Source organism: Leptinotarsa decemlineata, unplaced genomic scaffold, assembly GCF_025532065.1.
Source record: "Leptinotarsa decemlineata unplaced genomic scaffold, Ldec_3_MD MMD2_tig00001393_RagTag_RagTag, whole genome shotgun sequence".
Classification (NCBI taxonomy): Eukaryota; Metazoa; Arthropoda; class Insecta; order Coleoptera; family Chrysomelidae; genus Leptinotarsa; species Leptinotarsa decemlineata.
Window position 1 is genome coordinate 5,278,877 of NW_027412562.1, and position 19,213 is coordinate 5,298,089.

The window sequence follows — 19,213 nt, forward strand, 5'->3', positions numbered from 1 at the left end:
CACATAGGTTTGGTACTCCGCAAACCAAATAATAGAAACAAACTCCAGTTTCGGTCTTACCAACGAAAAATAAAGTAATTTAATAATGTCTATATCATAGAATGAAGAAGTTTGTCTGATTACAAAACCCAACATTCAACTACCAGATTTCATAATATCTCGTATATGATCAAGAAATGAGAATTGTGTATTATACCTCAATCCAAGATCTTTCGTATCAGTTTTTCTTTCAAGAACCACACCATCAATCTCATAACTATATATAATTGGCTCCTTTATGCGAGTTATTGAGATGACTGAACATTTATTAAGATTAAAGTATAATTTATTCTTCAAACTCCAATCTGAAATGTTATTCACATCCCTTTGCAGATATGTACAGTCTCGGACTGTTTGGACTTATTTAAAGAGTTTCAAATCATCAGCAAAAAGAAGACAGTCCGAATATTTCAGAGTTGATGGTAAATCATTGATGAAAATTATGAATAAAAGTGGACCTAGATTTGATCCTTGTGGTACACCTGACCTACCTGGAAATTTATCCGAAATTTTTCCATTATGTTTGACAATGAAAAACCGATTTTGAAGAAAATTTAGATTTTAATTTAGGTCGTTTTATGATTATTCAGCAATTTTGGAACGAATTTCGCTGCCAATTTTTTCGGAGTTTTTGAGCATGATACCCCAAAATTTCCGAAAAAATTGTATGGAATAAGCCAATTGATATGCTCAGTAACTTCTCTTATAGTAATTCGACGATTCTCCAAAACAATTTTCTTCACTTTCCCAACATTTTTATCGATTGTCCAGGGCTAGGGTCGTCATTCACATTTTCTCAAACTTTTTTGAAAAGCGTTCACCACTTGTTGATATTCTTCTGACTCGGAGTAAAATCGCTGTATGCCACTGTCAACATTTTTAGTTTCTCATTAGTCAGTGGGCTAAGCTTGAAGATTGACAGTAAAATCGCTGTATGCCACTGTCAATATTTTTAGTTTCTTATTAGTTAGTGGCCTGAGCTTGAAGACTGGCAGTAAACAAATCTGAAGAATTGAACTTTAAATGTTCAAGCTAGTCTCGAATATACCTACATAGTAGGTTGAATGGACCGACGCCTATCAGAAAACAACTACTCCCCTGCCTAATACCACGAAGGGCGTTGGATTATAACCGACAGGCGTCAGTGCAGGAATCTTTATAGAAAGTTTCATGCATATGCAATTGGCAATACAACTGAAAAAGTCGACCTTCAATTTTGTAACGGGCACACTTGCAGACCGGTTTCGGGCTCATTAGCCACTCGTCAGTGAAAGATAGTGACCATCATTGACCTGAAGTCAATGATATTCCATAATTGAAAATCGGAATTCTTTCAGAGTATTTCATTCCTCTTCCTAAGTTGGAGCGAACAACAAAATGTCACTCCATCTAGTGGAAGAGGTACTAACCAACTGCATATCCGAAATTTGCCCGATTCCTCTGAATAAGGAAGAAAAACTTTCTTATTAGTCAGTGAGCTATGCTTGAAGACTGGCAGTAAACAAATCTAAGGAAATGAACTTTAAACGTTCAAGCCAGTCTCGATTATACTTACACAGTAGGTTGAAAGGACTGACGCCTATCAGAAAACGAATACTTCTCAGATAGGCGTCAGTCCATTCAACCTACTGTGTAGGTATATCCGAGACTGGCTTCAACGTTCAAAGTTCATTTCTTCAGATTTAACATTTCAAGTGTTTTTGAGCACTTCATTATATTTTTCACACAAAACGCAAACCAATTTTAACTTCAATGCCTTTCACCTACAAATATGCTGAACAGCTGAAACTGTGAAAATATGTTCGAGAAGAGTGTACCAACATAAAAAAATTGAAAAACCGCTAATCGAGAGTACATAGCCTGGAAAATTCCAGTAAACAATAAGAGGTTTGGAAAAACAGATCAATTTTATTGTCAAGGGGGGCACTTTCGAAGACTATTTGTAGCCCCCGTGGTTCAACACCCTAGGAGGAGGAATGAAGCCAGCAAACAAATAAATATACAATAATAAGATCGCTTGAATCCGCGAATAAGGCATGAAAATGGACAATAATATATGCCTTGATAACTGATATAGTACAAGTTATATCTAAATATGATTCTAAATATAATTTATCAAGCTGTATTTTCAAATGTCCATGAACCCTGGTAAAATTAATCAATTATGCATTCATGCCACCCACCAAAAATAAGAAATTCAACGTTACTGGCATATTAGCCATATTGTCATCCAGTCATCCAGCGCCCTCTGTAGTGTATGCGAAAATGTGCTTTTTCTAATGTCAATGGTTTCTATACATAATTTCGTATTTTTGTCAAAATAATTTCAAAATGAATGAAAGTTTTATTAAAGCTGACTCCGACAACTTACCAAGAGTCGATTTTGAAGTGATCGATGAATTTTACTTAAAAAATTTGCAATACTTTGGTACCGAAATGAAGAATGAAAAATTGAAACGGTAGGTAGTATATTTAGTAGGTATCTTTTATTTATATGACATTCATTTTAGACTTTCTATTTTATCGAAGGATGGAAAGTTTTGATTTAATTTTTATTTTAGCTCGGCCAAGGTAGTAATGGTAAAATCCAAAAATAACCTGGAAAAATATTTTTCAGAAAGTAAACTGATGACACGGAATATGCAGCAAAATAGGCACCCACCGAGACCTATCTTTCACAAAAAAAAAACGTTCTTCAATTAGATAATTGTAACAGTTGTTTTCACACCGAGTTGACAACAATAACAACAAAAATGGCGTCTGTCAAATTGGATTGATTGGACATCAACAACCAATACACTTGGCAACTCCGATCTAGACACGATCAATTTTATTGGTCAACAGACACGCGGTCAATTTGAATTCTTGCTTTTCGAATTGTTATTTTTTCTGCAAATATAAAGAGATCTTGAGACCGAGTAGGCTTGATGAGTATAATATACCCCTAACTCGATCAGTCTATAAGCAAACCTCTATCATTTTCCATAGCACGAAACAAGCCCATGGTTTGATCAGAATTGGTAAGAATATTAGGTGGTTCCAACCCTTTAGTAGGGATAACATTTGCCATCATCTTCAATAAATTTGCATCAAAAAGTAGTCTAATAGTGAAACGTACATGGTAGTGAACTTGTGTTTAGTGAAAGCTGAATTATTTATTCTCATCGCAGAATGTGTACTGATATCTACTTCTGCTACTGAATGTTTCTGTTTTCAGGCAAAACATTGGTTTGCAAATTTGAGCGATGTGGTAGTGCATACAGTTGTACCTGTTGGGTTGTTTAGTAATTACTTCTATAAGTGTATAAAAGTGTGAAAATGGTTCACATTCTTCAAGACAGAATTGAAATGATTATAATTTATGGAGAAGTTCGAAAGTGCGCACGAAGGGAGGCATGTCTTTTTAACGAAAGACTTCCAAATTGTAATGAAAGTGACCGGTATGTGCTGGATTTGGTGAATAAGTTTTACGAAACTGTTTCAGTGACAAATGAAAAAAGAAATAACCACAGAGTATTGAATGAAGTTTTGGGAAAATTTGCTGCAGAGCTCACGAGCTCCTTACGTTCAGTATCAGGACAGACGGAAATTTCATGCGAAACTGAAAAGAAAGCATTGAAAATACATGAATTTCAGCCTTATGAAATGTTAGATTCTTCAAGAGCCCCACATGATTATGATAGAAGAATAGAGTTTTGTGAAATCATGTCTCGTCGAGTCAATACCATCCCTAGTCTTCTGTTGTTAAACATCTGTTTCAGCAATAATTGTTCATTTTTTATGAATGTCAATGTTGATAGACAAAATTGTCGCTATTGAAGTGACGAAAACTCACATATTTTGCAGGAAGGACATGTACAGCACCCACAAAAAGTTGAAGTTTGGGCTGGTATTCTTGGAAATGCCATTATTCGTCCATTATTTTTAGAAGAAACATTGATTGGCAATCTGTACTTTGAACTGTTCGAAAAGACTATCGATCCCCTTAACACTCACGAGCTAGAAACTCAAATGGATGCAGAAGGTAATGAACTTTTGCAAGAGGATCTGTTACATTTTGTGGTTACATCAGGTGTACCACAGGGGAGCCACTTGGGACCGTTACTTTTTATAATTTATATTAACAATATTGTTGGAGTATTTCAACATTCCAACTTTTTGTTATATGCCGATGACCTCAAGATCTATCGAACCATCAAAGAAATCCAGCACTGTGAGAGATTGCAAAATGATCTTGAAGCATTTGCAGAAATCTGTGGCAATAGTAGCCTATACTTGAATCTCGATAAATGTCACAAAATAACTTTCATCAGAAATAGAAATCCCTTGATTTTCAATATCAACTAGGAAATCACACAATCAAAACAGTTAATGAAGTACGTGATTTGGGAGTGATAAGGGATTCCAAAATGGTGGATGTAGCCGTTACTACGTGGTAGGAAATCCGTATAGGATGAAACTGCAGTAACGTTAGTTTCAAATGAAAGTGGTAAAAACATAGAAATTTTCATTTCTCTTTTCATCATGATTCCAAAATGATTTTTTAATCCCACATTTAGAAGACCGTTGTGTAATCGTTTATTGGGTTTCATTCTAAGTAATACAAGACATTTCAGAAATGCGAAAACTCTTCTTAATCTATATTACTTTTATGTATACCGGGTGTCCCAGAGCTTTTAGGCCAGCAGATATCTCAGTTACCTGCAGAACAAAAATTAAAACAAAAATATGTATCATAGGAGAACACAAGCACTTTCATGCAGCATAGCAAAATCCACCCCCTGGTAAACAACCCCCAAGAAACCACCCCTAACTTTTGTTTTTCAAATGGCACGCCCATGTTTGTTTTGGTTCAACTTACAGTCTTTTTCATTTCTCGGTCAATGATGTATCATGGTAGGTAGAATGACATGCAGAATCATAGAAAATAAAAACACAAATGAAATATTAATATTTAAGGTCATCTGTATTTTGATACATGATACTACAGAAAATGTTCAAAATGTTGGCCAGCACTTGCCACACATGCTTCAAGTCGCCGAATCAGCGCGCGAGTACAGGAAGCCCTAATCATTTCCGGAGTAACGGTATGACAAGCCTCTAAAATTTTTTGGGTTAAATCGTCAATATTCATTGGTTGTGTTTCGAAGGCAACTCGTTTCAGATATCCCCACAGGAAAAAGTCCAGTGGCGTGAGATCTGGAGAACGTGCAGGCCATCGCACAGGTCCACTATTTCCAATCCAACGGTCTCGAAAAATATCATTGAGGAATGTAGTAACTACATTATGGTTATGTGCAGGAGCACCATCTTGTTGCCACCACATTTGTTGTCGTTCTTCAAGTGGAATATCTTCCAGGAGGGCAGGTAAAGAATTTTCCAAGAAATGTAAATATCGGTGGCCCATCAAAGTGTCTTGGAAAAAATGGGGCCCGATGAGTCGTCCATTATGTAAACCCACCACACGTTCACACCCCACATTGTTTGGAAATTGGTTTCTCTAATCCAGTGAGGGTTGTCCTGTGACCAATAGTGCATGTTATGTCGATTAACAGTACCATTATTATGGAAGCGGGATTCGTCACTCCACAAGATTTGATTGAGGATGTTTGGATTGTCATGGACTAAAACTTGAATGTGAGCAATGAATGCCGTTCGTCTTTCGAAATCGGTAGGTCTGAGTCCTTGGTGTAAATGAATTTTGAAGGGATGATACTTGTACTGTTTGAAAATTCTTTGCACAGATGACTTACTGATCCCAATCTCTACCGCCAATGCACGAACCGAAATATGAGGATGTGCTTCGGCGTAGGCCAACACATTTATGCAATTTTCCTCAGTTCGCACGGGAGTAGGATGTACTTGATCTGTTTTTCCTGGAAATGATCCCGTTCGCATGGTATTTTCTACATACGAAAACGTATTACGACCTAGTTGTCGACGATCAGGAAAGCGCTGCCCATACAGCCTCTCCGCAGCACGTTTATTCTTTCGGCATTCACCAAAAATTAAAAGCATATCAACGTATTCGTTGGGAGTGAAGGTAAAATGCATTTTGATATACAACAACAATATCACGACTGATGGCCATGTGTCATCCAGATATCAGAGGAATGAAAGGAAGCACAAAAAGTTCTAACATTTTATCGCCTCTTTTTCTGCGTAGCGTCCACTTTTTCTGGTGTCTACAATGCAGAACAATTCGATCAGTCCAGTTAATAGTACCCACTAACGTATTCAATTTTCTCGAACAATTATGATACATCGTTGGTTGAGAAATAACAAGAGCTGTCAGTTGAACGACAAATAACATGGGGTTGCCATTTGAAAAACAAAAGTTAGGGGTGGTTTCGCAGGGGTTGCTCGCGAGGGGGTGGATTTTGCTCTGCTACATGAAAGTGCTGGTGGTCTTCTATGATATACATATTTTTTTTCAATTTTTTTCTGCAGGTGACTGAGATATCTGCTGGCCTAAAAGCTCTAGGACACCCGGTATAGTCGTTTGAACTTTGCATCTGTCGTTTGGAGTCCACAATATTCGATTCACCAACAGAGAATTGAAAGTATAAAAACAAAATTCATCAAACAATTGGCCCGTGAAACTGACATTTCTATAATCAATGGAAATTTCCGTCCAGTTTTCAAAAAGTATTCTTTGTTGTCTCTTACAGATAGAAGAAAAATGTCAGATATATTAATGCTGTAGGTACAAATTATTCAATAAACGTGTCGATTGTCCTACGTTGATAACAAAACTTCATTGAGTACACCTTGCAGAGACTTGCGAAACCATGATATTTTTGCAACCTCATTTAGAAAAACCAATTCAGGAAAAACTCACCTTGATGCAGAATTGTCAAATCATTCAATACTCATTGCAATGATATTGAAAAACTGAGGTTACGTTTCCTCAGATTTAAAGAGTATGTGAAACGTCTAACCTACCATCGACCATGAGTCACGCTGTATAGTGTATGTACTTAGCATTTATATTTTGTTTACTCGACAGTGGTTGAACGAGAGATTTCCGGATGAATATATTGGCAGAAGGGGAGCAATTAAATGGCCTCCAAGATCACCGGATTTAACACCCTTAGATTCATTTCTTTGGGGAAATCTTGACCCGTTGTTTATGAAACACAACCTTCTGGTATTGAATAACTTAAAAGACTAATTACAGCAGCATGTCAGTAAATTCGTAGTGAAGTTTTCCGTAATGTTTGAGGAGTTCGAAAACAGACTTTTTTACTATTTAGGGCAAAATGGACGATTTTTCAAACAGTTCATAAGATAAGAGTAAGTAGATTATATGCAAATTGAATTTTATTATGTAAAAGGACAATAACCAACAAATCAAAAATCCCACGAGTAATACACTTATTCCCGTAATTCAACGGTCGGAACGGTGCCACCTACTCTTCTAACAATTTTTATTGAAAGGAGCTAATACAATAATGCATCTCAGTACAGGCAAATTCTAATTACATGTGGAAGTTTAAAATGCTATTTTTCGGAAAATGCTCTTCAGAAAATAATGAGTCAGGGTACCATTGGAAGCAGAATTGAACGCCAATAAAAATGATGCACCAATTGCCCCCCTTTCCGTTTGATAATTCTGAAGATAACTTCTACCCCTCCTAAGGGATTGAATCACAAGGGCTACAAATAGACCTTGAAAGTGTCCCCCTTGACAATAAAATGGACCTATTTTTTCGATTCCTCATATTGTTTACTGAAAGGAAAATATTAAGGGTGGAAAGTTTCCAATTGACACCCTGTATACTGTTGGCCAAATAACTGAAACTGTATCTTTGCCTGGCGATAACAAACTTCAAGTAACATGAGTTGGAGTATGATATTTTCATAGGTGAAAACTCATGTCCCTGAAATTATTGCAGGATCCAAATTCATCTGTCTCCTACTGGGAGTTTGCAGTACAGCTGTTCGTTCCAGTTTGGCAGCAAATGAAGATTTGAAAGTGATTTTTCAATGGTCCCAGGTTGAATTTGACTATCCCTCTGAAAGTATCAGACAGGCTGATATCAACAGCGGAAATTTCATGCCAGGAAGACCCGCACCTATTGATGTAGACATCCACTATCCAAGTAAGTGATAATATTCACAACTTTTACGTAAATTGTTCACTAGAGATACGATCACATTTTCTAGTAGATCTTTCATATTTCCTGGTGAATCAGAGATTCTTTCACGTCATTTTGATTCACGTTGAAGATATTCATGTTTGAAAATGCTAGCGGTGATGTCATCTAACTCATTAATTTTTACTGTTGGAATAAACAAATCATTTCATTATATAATCATTTGATGTTTTTTGGTATCTTCTACAATTTATAATTAACATCAGTTGAATTGCTTTGTTTATGCACAACAGCAAACGTTATTAATATTGAATACAGTGTGAACATACATAATCCCTCCTCTTAACTCACTAATGGGGCAAAATATCAGGGTCGAACAAAATTTCTGGAAAAAGAAATCATTTTCATAAAAAAGCTAATAGAGTGACATCACTTGCCTCTGACGCTGAAAACTTTTTTTCAAATAGAAATGTGGGTCTTGTGATATTTCGTATGAAAGGTATTTCAATTCTCCATATAATGACTTTCATATTTTTGAATTTTAATAATCGGTTGCGAAGTCATTGATGTTTCAATTTGGGATCAGGAATTTCTCAACTCTGTCAACCTATATCAGATATTTGGAAATAGATGTTCATTGAAAAGATTAATAAATTAGTAACTAACATCTTGTGCTGGATAAGTGTTGATTTAAGGACATTAAACGATACCATCAGACTTTAACCACGTTATTATTCATCTTATGCATGAAAAAATCATTTGGGCAAATGTTAAAAAATACTTTTTTGAACCTCATGACAGTAAAACAGGCTATTCGGATATTTTGGAATGTTTCTGAGACAATCCTTGCCTAAGTTTCAGTAATTCTGCTCTAAGTTCCGGTACTGCCCCAGGTTACATGATATGAACTTTCGATTTGATATAGTTCCAGAGGCCACTCCAAATGTGGGGGAGCTCCATCTTGTTAGAAAACAACTGTTTTTTTTTAATTTTTCCTGTTGGCCACCATTATTCGAATCCAGGAGTGAGGGTTTTGAAAAATATTTGTTTAGATATATAAGATCAACAATATAATTTCCTAATATTTCTGCCCAGACGTTTATTTCCCCAGGAGTTTGAGTGTGAGCTTCACGAAAAATATATGGGTTTATCAAATTATCTGAAGGAATATCTCGCCAATTTTCCTTTACCCACATAGTAGGTTCATGGACTGACACCTATCAGAAAACAACTACTACTTTGGCTAATACCATGAAGGGCGTTGGATTATATCCCACAGGTATCAGTGCAAAACTCTTCTGAGAGGTAACTCCTGCACATGCTTTTGGCGATACCATTGCCGGAATCGATTTTCAATTATTGAAATGGGCATACTTGCAGTTTGGTTTCGGGCTATTTGGCCTCTCGTCAGTGCAAAGTAGTGTCCTGAATCAATACGAAGTCGATGACTTCCCATAATTGAAAATCCAATTCTTTTAGAGTATCATACCTCGAACAAAGCTGAAACGAACGATAAGCAACATATCTGCCATCGCCCCCTCTGCCTGTTGACGAGGTGCTAACCAATCGCATATCCGAATAGGTCCAAATTCTCGCATAAAAAAATAAATTTCACCTATAGTAAGTGGACATATTTCAAAACTGGATGTCAATCAAATCATTTTAAAGAACACTTCGTTCTGACAAGTCTTCCATTACCTACACTGTAGGTTCATGGACTGACACCTACCAGAAAACAACCACTCCTCTGGCTAATACCACGAAGGGCATTGGATTATATTCGACTGGTGTAAGCAAGTAAAGACTGTTCACATTTCCGTTCATGTGGAAAGTAAATTTGTCACCTGAATTAATACTTTTCAGCTGTTGTTGTTGAGATATCATTCTCACGAACAACTGTGGACTTCAGGGTTATTCACTACAGACTCAACCTTTGCTATCTGTTTCTCGTCCGGGATAGATTTTTTCCAGCTCCTCCAGCTTTAGCTACACTTCTAGTTGTTTGAAATTTTTGAACCAATTACCCAAGATATTTTCGGTGAATAAAAATTACGATCGGCCTCGGCGTAAATGAAGATTGGTGCTGGTTTTTCCTTTACAGATTCTGAATTTAAAATTTCTTTACCCGTAAACAAGTGAATGGCGCAGTATACCATGCTTTCATTGTCGATCTACTGTCAATAATGAGCTGAAAAAGAAAATTAATTCCGTCCCAGTCTTCCAATGCAAATTTTCACTGGATAAGTTCGAAACCAGATTACTGAAAAAAGTTTAATTGATCCAACACCAGGCAGCTGTGTTTCCGCCCACCATAGGGTTTATTAGTGGTGCTAGGCTGAACTACGAATACATTACTCAACTCTACTTAATGGACGAAGGGTCCCGTATATTATTCATATTCGTGGAACGAGACTTCTGGCGACCTCGTAAGAAAGAAAAAGTCATTGTCTTCAATTACTCAAGCTTGTCCTTTATAGACAGTTGAGTTTGGCAATGCAATCTTGGTTCAGCCTAGAATTACTGATGAAACTTATAGCGGATTGAAACAGCGCTGTCTTCTGTGTAATCTCGAAATCATTGTTATTGTGCTCTGGTAAAGACTATAATTAACTCATTGAAAATTTTTAGCACAATTCGAGTGATGAATAGATGAATGAACTTGTTTCAGAGTTAAATGAAAATACATTTCTGGGATAAATATTGATGCTGGTGTCAAACTTCACTCATACTCCAATTATAATTGGACACAACAAAAACAATTATTTTGTTTTTACTTCATGTTCTTTGTTTTGACTCAATACTCTGCTAACAGTCCAAGTATACTTTTGAAATTTCAAAAATAATAGTAATGTTTCATTTTCGAAATTTTGTTGAAGGTGACAATGGCGCGACAAAAGTTTTTGTCGCCATTCCTAGGTTCCAGCCTGGTGTACCCGTAACCTTAGGTACAGTGTCCAATAAAGTTAGGAATGGCAATCCAATTATCTCTCCATACCCGTCTTGGGATTGGCACACTGAACCTTCAAAATGCAAGACTGATAGAATCGTTTCTGTTTTCAGAGTGATGGTAAGTTCAAAGGAATTCACTTTCTTATAATGAATTTAAAAGAGATGGAATTCTGTTCAATCTCAGTGATGGGTTGAAAACCTCGTTAAGAATGCTGTTGTAGTTCTGATGTTTGGGAACAGTATCTGAGTGCAAGCTTATTAATGTCTATTTCAGAAGTTCTCATACAGAAACTATATCAATTTACGTGAGTTTGGCAGGAAAGTTCGTAGGCTAATATGAAAAAACTCCATTTTGTCATTTGATATAGTTGTTTTCTAGGGCGATACAAGGATTATAGCGGTCATTAAATTTTTTGATACCATTTTTATAGTACGATTTCTCTCTAGCTTCAAAATAGGCCTCAGTTTCGATGATTACCTCTTCATAGGCGCCTAATTTCGTTCCAGTGAGAGCAGGGAAAAGTCGATGGTGGCCAGGTCTGGAGAATACAGTGGATGTGGAAGCAATTCGAAGCCCAATTGATGCAAATTTGTCCTAATTTCATTGATTTGTGACACTCTGCATTGTTTTGATGAAATACCACTTCCTTTTTTTTCAAATGAGACTTCAAATGACTTCGTCACATATAAATCTCCGCGGGCAAATATCTAAAAAATGAAAAAGAATATCCATATTTCGTGAAAGCAGATAATTTTGGTGTCAAATGGTTCTCTTATTTACGTATAGATCCATCACTAGGCGTCATCCGTTAGGGCGTCGCGATACAGACGCCAATTTTTTTAAATGGTAACCCAGTATTTTCAATTGGTTTTTGAATTTTGCATTAAATTCTGAAATCAGCCATATAGCACACTTGTGCTTGAATACTAATGAGAAAATGCAATTTCATTGTGTATTATAGAGGGCCATGAATGAGTCAAAATAAATGCAATAATGTATTTTTCGATCTGTCAGAAGACCTGTCAGATTTGACGAAAGTGTATTTAGTTTTTTGTTGGATTTTCGTAAAATTGAAAAATGGTTCAATTTTCAAATGCAGAAAAGTTGGATATGATATGTATTTATGGCGAAGCAAGAAGGAATTCAAAAGAAGCAGTGAGATTATACGCTAATCAGTATCCTAACAGAATATTACCGTCAGACAAAACGTTCACTGGCTTAGCCAAATCTGTGGCACGAAATAGATGTTTTAATGAACGGAAGCGAAAAAAACAAAAAACGGCTACTGATGAGAATCACAGTGTTGCAGTGCTAGGAACCATATAGTTCTATCAGACAAGTAGAAATGCATTGTAACATTTCGAAATCGTCAATACAACGTATTTTGTCAAAAAACAAATTCCATCCAAACAAAATACATTTTGTTCAAGGACTACATCCAGAAAATAATTTTCATGTTTCATTTTTAGTAACTAAAATATATTCCCATATTCAGGAGATACTGATAGAAGATTGAACTTCATTGCATGGTTGTCCACCCGTATTCATGATGATGATCAGTTTCTGAAAAAAATATTATGGAGTGATGAAAATCGTTTCCAAAACAACGGTATAATATACAAACATAATTGTCACTATTGGTCTGACGTGAACCCTCATTGGGTGCAAGAAACGAGATTTCTATCTGTGTGGGGGGTTAATGTTTGGTGCGGAATCATTGATGGTTATTTGATAGCACCTCATTTTTTCGAAGGAATTCTCAATGGGGAGAATTCATCAATACAAACTCGACTGAATATGTGGTTTCAACAAGATGGGACAGCTCCACATAATAATAGAATAGTTACCCAATATTTGGATGATACTTTTGATGAGAAATGCATTGGAGGTAAGGGTCCAATACCATGGCTAGCTCGAAGTCCAGATATTACTCGACTAGATTTATTTTTGTGGAGATATATCAAAGACTCAGTTTATATGCGATGTCCACAAAATGTAGAGTATTTGAAAAATAGCATCACAAATGTTTGTGCTTCCATAACGCGGGAGACTCTTTTAGCTGATGTCACGATCAGGAATTACTAAAAAGATGCAATATGTGTATTCTACGTGAAGGGAATCGAAAAATCTAGGTTACCATTTGAAAAATTGGCATCGGTGTCGTGACGCCCTATTGGATGACGCCTATTGCTGGGTCTCTTCGCAAATAAGAGGACCCTTTGACATCAAAATCATCTGCCTTCACGAAATATGGATATTCTCTCTCATTTATCAGATATTTGCCCGCGGAGTTTTATATGGGACACCCTGTATAATAGTTGCTGTTGATGGTTTTTCCTGTTTCAAGATAGTTGATGAATATTATACCATGCGCATTCCAAAATACTGATACCATTACCTTGCTGGTCGACTGCTGCGTCTTTGCACGCTTCGGAGTTGGTACACCACTTATAGTCCACTCAAATGACGATCGTTTTGATTCTGGAGTGAAATGATGGAGCCATGAGTCATTCATTGTCACATATCGACGCATGGATTCGTGTCTTTTTATAGTAGAACCGCTTCAAACACTGCTCAGAATCATCATTTCGTTGTTGTTTCTGGTTCGATTGCGAGGTCGCTCAGCAATCTCGATCAACTTGACTCTGTAGTCATCCAAAATTATTTTGTGAACTGTGTTATGTTTTCGTCGGTAACATCCTCTTTGGAAAGTCCACTGTGTTCAACGTTCCCGGTTCTCATTTCACCTTGTTTAATCTCAGCAAACCATTTCTCGACGGTTGATATTCCTGGTGAAAAGTCCGAATAATGTTTATCAAGCAAAGCGTAGCTTGAACAGTTTTTTTGCCAAAAAGCAATGCTTCATTTTTGTCCATTTTCTTCAAACTATCAAAAGTTCCTTTACTCAAAATGTTATATCCCACAAACTAACAGTCCCACAGCTGTGGAATGTGTACACTTGTCTTTTGAAGGTTACGGTTAACTAAAAATCATAAGGATTCAATACTAGGTGCGCTATCTGTGTGTTTGGCCACAAACTTTTCAGCCCATCTCACATAAATATTCAACGATTGCTGTACCGCTTGAGATGAATATGAAAATTATCCATTTCATGAATAAAGAATTCCTCAAATCAATACATATTCTGAACTTTTCAACCACTGATCAGAATGAGGTTGTATATTCTGATATTGAAAAATCTGGGTGTTTCTGAGAAATATCTACTTTTCCTCATGTGACCAATCAATCGAATACTTCAGTCGGTACATTAAAAAAAACAGGTACTTCTCAGATGAAATTGCGTGCCGTCTGGATCACCAGACTTCCTTGCACTACAATGGGATGTACGAGCTATATTAAGAAAATAAATACAATTTTTTTTTTGGAAAACTCATCCATTCAATCGTCTACATCGATGTTTTCACCTTCAAAGTAGTCGCAATCGAATATTATGCACTCGTACTAGCGCTTTATTCATTCCTTCAAGAATTGGAAACTCGATATATGAAAAAGTTTTCAGCTCTTTCAGCGTTGTGCTTTCAAAATCATCTATGCACATGAAACTAATGCTCTCAAAGGTTTGCTTCATTCATGTGAATAGGAAAAAGTCTCGCGCAGCCATGTCTGACAAACATGGAGGCTGAGGCATCGTTGCAGCATTGTTTAGGGCCAAAAATTCACGAACAAGCAGTTTGGTGTGGGCAGTACATTATCGCGGTGCAAAAGACACGAATTTTTTTCATTGCCTTTGTGGGAAGAATTCATGATGCACTATGCCATCAAACTCAAAGAATACAGTTAGCATGACCTTCACGTTTGACCCCATTTGTCGTAGCCTTTTTCGGTCTTGGCGAACCAGAATGCCTTCACTGGGACGATTGAGCCTTAGTTTCGTAAGCCCATGTTTCCAAAGCAACTTTCATATGCTACTGTTTCTGCAGTTACGCGTTTCATACCTAAAACATTTGAAAAAATATCGACAATCGATCAATGCCATTTATTTCACGTTTTCCACATTTTCATTTGTTGTCAATGTGCTGGGGTATTCGTCGTCTTCAACGTTTTCACGGCCATCTTGGAAACGCTCATGCCACTCATAAATTCTTGTTTTACCTGCAGCAAACTCACCATAGGTCTTTGTTAACATTTCACACACTTCATTTCGTTTTTTACGCAGAATTTTATACAAATTCCTTGATTTATTTGTTTCAACAAACGAAAATTGCCGAGCTGCCACAGACTATGTGAACGATGAAAATAGCTGAACATTTTATTCAGGAGTAACTATACCAACATAGTGGAAAAATCCGTGAAATTCAAAAATGCCCGTTACTTTCTGGACATACCTGGTATATATTAAATATTTTCAGTCTGAATGACTTTGTGTTTACTCGTATTTTTGGTCTATAACTATATCCAAAATCAAATAGGTCCTGTTGAAATTTAAATTATTGGTTATATATTGAATTGATGTTTTATTACAGTATAAGTTTTACGGATGGTGGAATAACTGTGTCCGGGTATTCCTAAAAAACAACTTCTTAATTAATGTTTTAGCTTCATCATATAATTAATGGTTACTTTTAAAATATTAGTAACTGTATTTCTAATAAATTGTTGAGTAATATTTTAATTCACACTATAAGTGACAGAAATATGTTTTCTCATCAGTTCTTTCAGATGTAAGACTGATATCAATTACTTTATATATTGTTTTTCAGATAGACGAATGTGACAGACTTTGGGTATTGGATACTGGAAGATTATTGGAAGAAATAAAATGCCCCCCTCAAATTCTGGCATTCGATTTGAAAACTGTGAGTTGAAAATATATTCCAAACTTATCCGAAAATACTGATGATTTTCCATGAAAATTGAGAAATAAAATAAAACAAGATCTACTTGGTCATTCAGTAGGTTACTCTTGTTTGCATAGTGTAAAATTTCCGTATCGTTTACATTCGGAAACTCGTGGTTGCATTCCAAGAAATGGTTTGAAAACGTCGAATCATTTTTGCTTACTCCGAAGGACCTATCATGAACAGCATACCTGCCACATTGTCCAACATAACACAACATACACTCTGGACATTCAAGCTGGACATTCATACTCCAGATTTCTTCATCTTGTTATCATGTCATCATGTTAAAGTTACAAATTTATTGATTTCTGATTGTTTGATCTGGGGGTATACCAGTGGAGTAGCGTAGTGGAGGCGGAGGGGGCGGCCTGCCCCGGGCGGCACTTTTTAGGGGGCGGCAAAATTTCACTTTCGTTGCTGCTACAGGAAACGAAAATAAATGAATCAATGCAGACTCACTTGAATTATTGAAGTTCATTGTAAAATATAAGCTGGAAGACACTGCCCAATATTTTAATCATGCTGCGAATATTTTTTACAGTTGCCATAAGCAATATCAGCTGTGAGAGAAGTTTTTCGAAATTGAAATTCATTAAAAATTATTTAAGTTCGACAATGAATACTCTAAGACTAACAAATTTGGCTATCTTGTCTATTGAACAAGAGGTGTTTAATGTTATAGACATTGATGGTGCAATAAAAGACTTTGCTTTTAAAAAAAGTAGACATTTATATTTTTAATTGAAGCTGGAGGTTTTGTTTTTTTATTACCATGCTTTTATTAGCTTCACCTATATATATATGTATGTATGTATGTATGTTTGTTTGTAACTCTCCTTTTCATTTCATATTTACTCCCGTGGCGCTGTGTGCCATATTTTTTGTATATCAAGGGCTCGTCGCTTTTTTTTACAATAATACTAGTATTTTTCATTCGTTATTGTTTTAAGCTTATTTAAAAAATATTTTTAACTTTTCAGTTTGAGGTTCTTCAAAAGCGAACTATATTTGAATTTCACTAGTTCGGACTTCCATTGTCTACTATATAAAATGATTTGAAATCCCTGAAACAAGTAAAAAAGAATAATTAAAAAAGAATAGCTGAAGATAACAATTATATTAAGCAACAATAAACCTGAAATGAAATGATAGTGAAATAACCTACAAGTAAAAATATAATAATTGAATAAATAAAAATTAAAGGAATGAAAAAAGAAAATAATAAAAAAGTGTAGAGATTCCAAGTCAAGTTAGTTCACGACGTTTCGATTGTTGGTATCTACAATCGTCTTCGGGTGATGACTGGACCGATTCCTCCGAGAGATGACTATTTATAGGTCGTTGAAATACTTTCACTTTCTCTGCTTTCCATTTTCCGCTTCACTGATTTCGTGAGAGATGACCGTTTTGGCGGGAGTTGGCCATTTTTCGTTTGATGATGGGTTTCCATATGTTTCGTCTTTCTACGCTGGCCTGGCTGAATATGTTGTTGGACAACATGTATGCGGCTTCCTTAAATTTTCTCCTAAACCAATGTTCCTCTCTGTGCAAGATCTCAGCTTGGGACCACTCGATGTTGTGTTGATGGGTCCAAACATGGTCTGCTATTCCTGATTTGCTGGTTTCTCCTCGCTGTGTGTGCTTCTTGTGCTCGGCAATGCGAACATTCAATGGCCTCTTAGTTTCACCAATATAGGATTTTCCGCACTCACAGGGTATCCGGTAAATGCAATTCTTGGAATCGCAGTCCGCGTTTGGGGGCCTGGTTTTCGTGAGGCTGCTACGGATAGTGTTACCGGATCGTAAACAGGTTCTGATGTTGTACTTGGAACCAATTCTTCTTATCCTCTCCGATAATCCTCTGATGTAGGGAAGTGCAAGCACTGGTTGTGACGGCTTCTCTTCCTTGCAAGGCTCCTGCTGTCTTTTAGCCATCCGCTGAAGATACTTTTTTTTTTCATTTTATATAGTAGACAATGAAAGTCCGAACTAGTGAAATTCATCACGAAACATTGTCAATCACCTTCAAACGAACTATATTTAATAACTCTAACAAGTGCCAACTTATATTATTTTGAAAAAGATATAAATATTACTCAATAGTATCATCCTAGTTCTAATTAAAAATTGATTTTCGTTTTCTATTCAATTCGCTAATTATTTAATCATGTCGATTGAATATTACCTATGTACCTGTTATATCTGTGGTTGAAGTAGGAATTTTTGTATCAATAAACGTGATTGTAAAGCAAATAAACTTTTTTATTCGAAATCTAACCTGTATAATGCAAAATAATGATGACTATTCTTGCCGAAAAGTTCTCAAGAATTATTATTTATGTAATGTATAGTATACATTAAATTGAAATACTTAATTAAGAGGGCGGCAAGATTGTCTTCCGTCCCGGTCAGCCGATACCCACGCTACGCCACTGGGGTATATCAATCTGTACGTGAATTTGAGGTTTTGTTTTCTGACTAACTTCTGAATTGTGTCTGCGTTGAATCCATTATCATGACCTATTTGTGTAATTATATCAGTTTCCTTAGCTATAGTCCGTTCATAATTTGTCGATAGCACAAAATGAGGGCCCAAGTCATAAAACGGTCGTATAATTCGTAAAATCATAGGCGGAGGTTCCTGAGGTGTTTATTCATTAAATATAAAGCTTCAGTTTATATTCGAAACTTGCCTTGAAAGGGTGAAGTTGTTACGAACGAAAATAATTTTTGGTTTAGTACATGACGCAGGTCATACTCTCACAAAAATTTGGACAGATAAAAATATATCAAGCTCCAGGCAAGCCTTTATGGAAGGTTGGTCTACTGGTATTTCCCCACCCTCTGGTAAAGGCAGTAGATTAATAGTTTCTCACATTGGCAGTGAAAAAGGATTTGCTAAGCATGGTTTGTTGGAATTTGAATCCAAAAGCACAAAAGACTATCACGAGGAGATGACAGCTGATGTTTTCGAAGAGTATTTTGAGCAGATGATTGAACATATACCACCAAACTCAATTATAGTATTAGATAATGCACCTTATCATTCACGACTAGTTGAAAGACTTCCAACGACTGCGGGGAAGAAACAGGATATCATTGACTGACTGCGGAATAAGTCCCTGCCTTACGAAGATGGAATGGTTAAAGCAGAACTTTTAAAAATTGCCCGGCAACACAAATCTAAGTTCAAGAAATACGTAGTTGACAAAATGGCGGAAAGACGAAACATCACAGTCCTTAGACTTCCACCCTACCACTGC

At 36.3% G+C, this 19,213-nt stretch overlaps 1 protein-coding gene across 3 annotated transcripts in view; it reads left to right on the forward strand.

Moving 5' to 3' along the window:
• LOC111502243 (major royal jelly protein 9) overlaps positions 1 to 19,213 on the forward strand; it is a 64,048-nt gene that overhangs the window by 24,669 nt on the left and 20,166 nt on the right. For all 3 annotated transcript variants that reach the window (XM_074175881.1, XM_074175880.1, XM_074175879.1), the window contains exons 2-4: positions 7,938 to 8,144; positions 11,015 to 11,205; positions 15,810 to 15,905. In XM_074175881.1, the coding sequence (XP_074031982.1) occupies positions 7,938 to 8,144; positions 11,015 to 11,205; positions 15,810 to 15,905 (494 nt within the window). The remainder of the gene's footprint in view (positions 1 to 7,937; positions 8,145 to 11,014; positions 11,206 to 15,809; positions 15,906 to 19,213) is intronic.